Here is a 3442-nt window from a genome sequence, read left to right as displayed (position 1 = left end):
GGTAACGTTGTACACGAAAATACGAAACCTGGCGGCCACTAGACGAGGCTCTAGAGAGTTCGTATTTTCGTGTACAACGTTACCGGCTGATGCCGTTGAAATGTATTTTTTTACATCTTTTATCATTAAGCTTTGTACTTCAACGTAGTTTTCTTTCGGCTCTTGCATTTCTCAAAGTTTGAGACCGATATTTTATGTATAAAAAAAGTTCGCACGTTCAAAAAATGTTGAGGTTCAGAAAAAAGATGAAATAATTTTCAGTGAAGTTCCTACCAAATTGCAGTACCTAAACGTACTTTATTGTACCCTAATAAATCTTCCAAAATTTCAGCTCGATATTTTATTTACAAAAAAAGTTCTTAGGTTCAAAAAAACATTCAGTGAACCGAAAAAGTGAGGTCGGTAATATAGGTATTTAGCTGTGTCACATGCCCTTAAATCAAAAATCGCATAAATAAACGCTTTTGTACAAAGGAAAAACTAAATTCCGCAATTGTAAAATTTTTGTGTAAATTTATGCAAAGTGTCATTCCTATTATTTATCGTTATAGTAGCTTTGTATCCAGTTACATTATAAATAGATTGTTTATCACAGCACCATATTAAGTGCGATTTTAGGTACTGCAAACAATACCTAAAATAGCACTTTTCAGGATAGGCCGTCAAATTTTTACTGAGGTTACAGCGTACTATAAAGTAACTGAGAATGATCTGATAGGCTGATGGACATTTATATATCTACTTTATGGATGAGTGCAGTGACCCCAGCATTGGCATGTAGACATACACTTGCGCTAATTGTTTTGATAAAAAATAATGTGTGACTCGTCCTTCTCTCGAGAATTTGATTGGATTAGAGTGGACTGAATGAATTGGATTAGAGTTGACTGGACTAAAAACAAATGGAATGGAGTAGATTAGATTGTAATGAAATAAATTGAATTGGAATTGATTTCATTAGAGTGGATTGGATTCTCTTTTTTTGGAATTGGATTGGATTTTTTTGCAATTTAAACCTGTTTTAAATATTTGCAAACAAAATTTTGAGATCTATTTGTTATCAAAAACAATTCTCATTGCAGGATAAGTTGCTCGATGCTTCCAGTATGACCCACTTGTTCCAAATTACGGAATATATTGGTGTGGTTATGACTGGCATGATTGGTAAGCCTCAAACTTAACCAGACGTCAAATTATAAAAGCATCTGCAATATTATTTAAAAATATATTTAATTTTTTCAGCGGATAGTAAATCCCAAGTGCAACGGGCTCGTTATGAAGCAGCCAACTTTAAATATAAAAACGGTTATGAAATTCCGGTAGACAGTTTGTGTCGCCGAGTAGCTGATATTAGTCAAGTATACACTCAAAATGCGGAAATGCGACCCCTCGGTTGTTCCATGATCCTGATAGCATACGACGAAGAAAAGGGGCCTTGCATTTACAAAGCTGATCCTGCTGGTTATTTTTGCGGCTACAGAGCCGTTTCCGCTGGTTCTAAACAAGCAGAAGCTAATTCCTATCTTGAGAAAAAACTGAAGAAGAAGCAAAACTACGAGCATGATGAAGTTATACAGTTAGCCATCACTTGCCTCTCTACTGTTTTGTCTGTAGATTTCAAACCGTCGGAAATCGAAGTCGGCATTGTCTCGAAGGACAATCCAAAGTTCCAGTAAATAAAACTTTAGTTTTTTTTTTTTAGAAAACTAGTTTTGTATTGTTTAATTTTTACTAATAGGTTGTTCTGTTTTCAGCATTCTGAACGAGACGGAAATTGATAAGCACTTGACTGCCATTGCCGAAAAGGATTAATCGCACTCTATATTTGTACTTTCTTGAAAAATAAACGTTACTCATAATACGAGATTTTTTAGTTTATTTTAAGAGTGTGTTGATTTCGAGAATTCTCCCTCCCAAAGTTTCGAGTGTTTTTGAAAGTTTAGAACGGTTTATTTTTGAAACTTGAACTTTATTTAAATGAAAGTGCATTGAGTAGTTCTGATTACTTTAACATTCAAATGATTTTAGTACACTGTATGATTATTAGGGTGGTCGGCTTTATTCAGGGAAAAAAATTTTGGTTTATAGACATTTTTCATGGCAATTGAAGTTTAAAAAAACGAGCTTTTTCAAACTGAAAATGTTTTCATTTGGAGTAATCAAAACTGAACTGAAATTTATGGCACTCGTGTAACACTAAATAATTTCAATGTATAAAATAGAAGCTTTTAACACTTTTGAAGTGAACTATTTTAAAATAAAGGACATTGAACCCTCCAAATAAAATATTACCCCCCTTCAACCACAAAAATGTTGAAAATCAAATTTCGTCCCTTTAAACTCTGTAGAAATCTTAAAAATAAAAAACTTCTCTTTTTCAATTTAGAAAAAAAGTGAAAATCAAATTTTCCTCCTAACATAATCAAAATATTATAAATAAAACATGTCCCTTTTCCAATTCAGTACAAAATAGAAGATAAAAAATTCCCCCTTTTCACCTGTATGTTAAAAATACGAAACTTGCCCCCGGTCCGCTTAAAACATATTAAAAAGAACAAATTCGCCACTACCAATTCAGAAAACATATTAATAACCAAAATGTCCTTCCTTACAACCCAATAAAAAATTTCAAAACAAAAGAAATGCCTCTTCCAATTAAAACAAAAATGAAAACAGAAATTTCTTCCTTTCCAACTGAATAAAAATGTTAAAATAAAAAATTATATTTTAGTTTAAAACAAATGATTTAAAATACAAATTTACCCCCTTTGACTAAATAAAAATGTTAAAATGACTTCTAATTCAGAAAAAAAATTAAATTTCGTCCCCTGGAACTCTATAGAATCTTAAAAGTAAAAAACTTCTCTTCCATTTTAGAACAAAATTAAACTTTCTAATATAATAAAAATTTTAAGAATAAAAAAGGCCCTTTTTTATTCAGTACAAAAAGACAATCCCCCCCCCCCCATGTCAAGTAAATGTGAAAAATGCCAAATTTTCCCCCCGTCCACTCAAAAAATGTTTAAAAAATCGCCTTTTCAATTTTAGAAAACTCATTAGAAACTAAAATGTTCTCCCTTACATCTCAATACCAATTTTCAGAAAAAAATAAGTGCTTCTTTGAAAAAATGTCCCTTTTCCAATTAGGGAAAAAAAGACTGAAAACCAAAATTTCTTCTTTTCCAGTTCATTCATTTAGTTGGAAGGGAGGAAATTTGGGTTAGCATGTGCTTCTCCGATTTAGTATACATTTTCGAAACAAAAGAAGCCTCGTCCAATTAGAAAAAAAATGAAAACCGAAATGATCTCCCAGTACAATAAAAATGTTGATATAACAAATTACCCTTCATTAAAAAAAAAGATTGAAAATAAGGCTTCCAACTCAATAGAAATATTGAAAATAAAAAATGGCCTCTTCTAGTTGAAGAAAATATCCAATTTC

The 3442-nt window shown here is 31.7% G+C and overlaps 1 protein-coding gene across 1 annotated transcript in view; it reads left to right on the top strand.

Annotated features, from left to right (window-relative positions):
• Nucleotides 1–1878, top strand: part of LOC117168994 (proteasome subunit alpha type-6-like) — a 5587-nt gene extending 3709 nt beyond the window's left edge. Inside the window, exons 3-5 of the mRNA XM_033355026.1 lie at nt 1083–1164; nt 1243–1672; nt 1755–1878. Of these exons, the coding sequence (XP_033210917.1) occupies nt 1083–1164; nt 1243–1672; nt 1755–1812 (570 nt within the window). The 3' untranslated portion in view covers nt 1813–1878. The remainder of the gene's footprint in view (nt 1–1082; nt 1165–1242; nt 1673–1754) is intronic.
• Nucleotides 1879–3442: the final 1564 nt, after the last annotated feature.

Source organism: Belonocnema kinseyi, chromosome 3 (genome assembly GCF_010883055.1).
Source record: "Belonocnema kinseyi isolate 2016_QV_RU_SX_M_011 chromosome 3, B_treatae_v1, whole genome shotgun sequence".
Classification (NCBI taxonomy): domain Eukaryota; kingdom Metazoa; phylum Arthropoda; class Insecta; order Hymenoptera; family Cynipidae; genus Belonocnema; species Belonocnema kinseyi.
The sequence above is the reverse complement of the archived record's forward strand: the minus strand, read 5'-3'. Positions and strand labels throughout refer to the sequence as shown.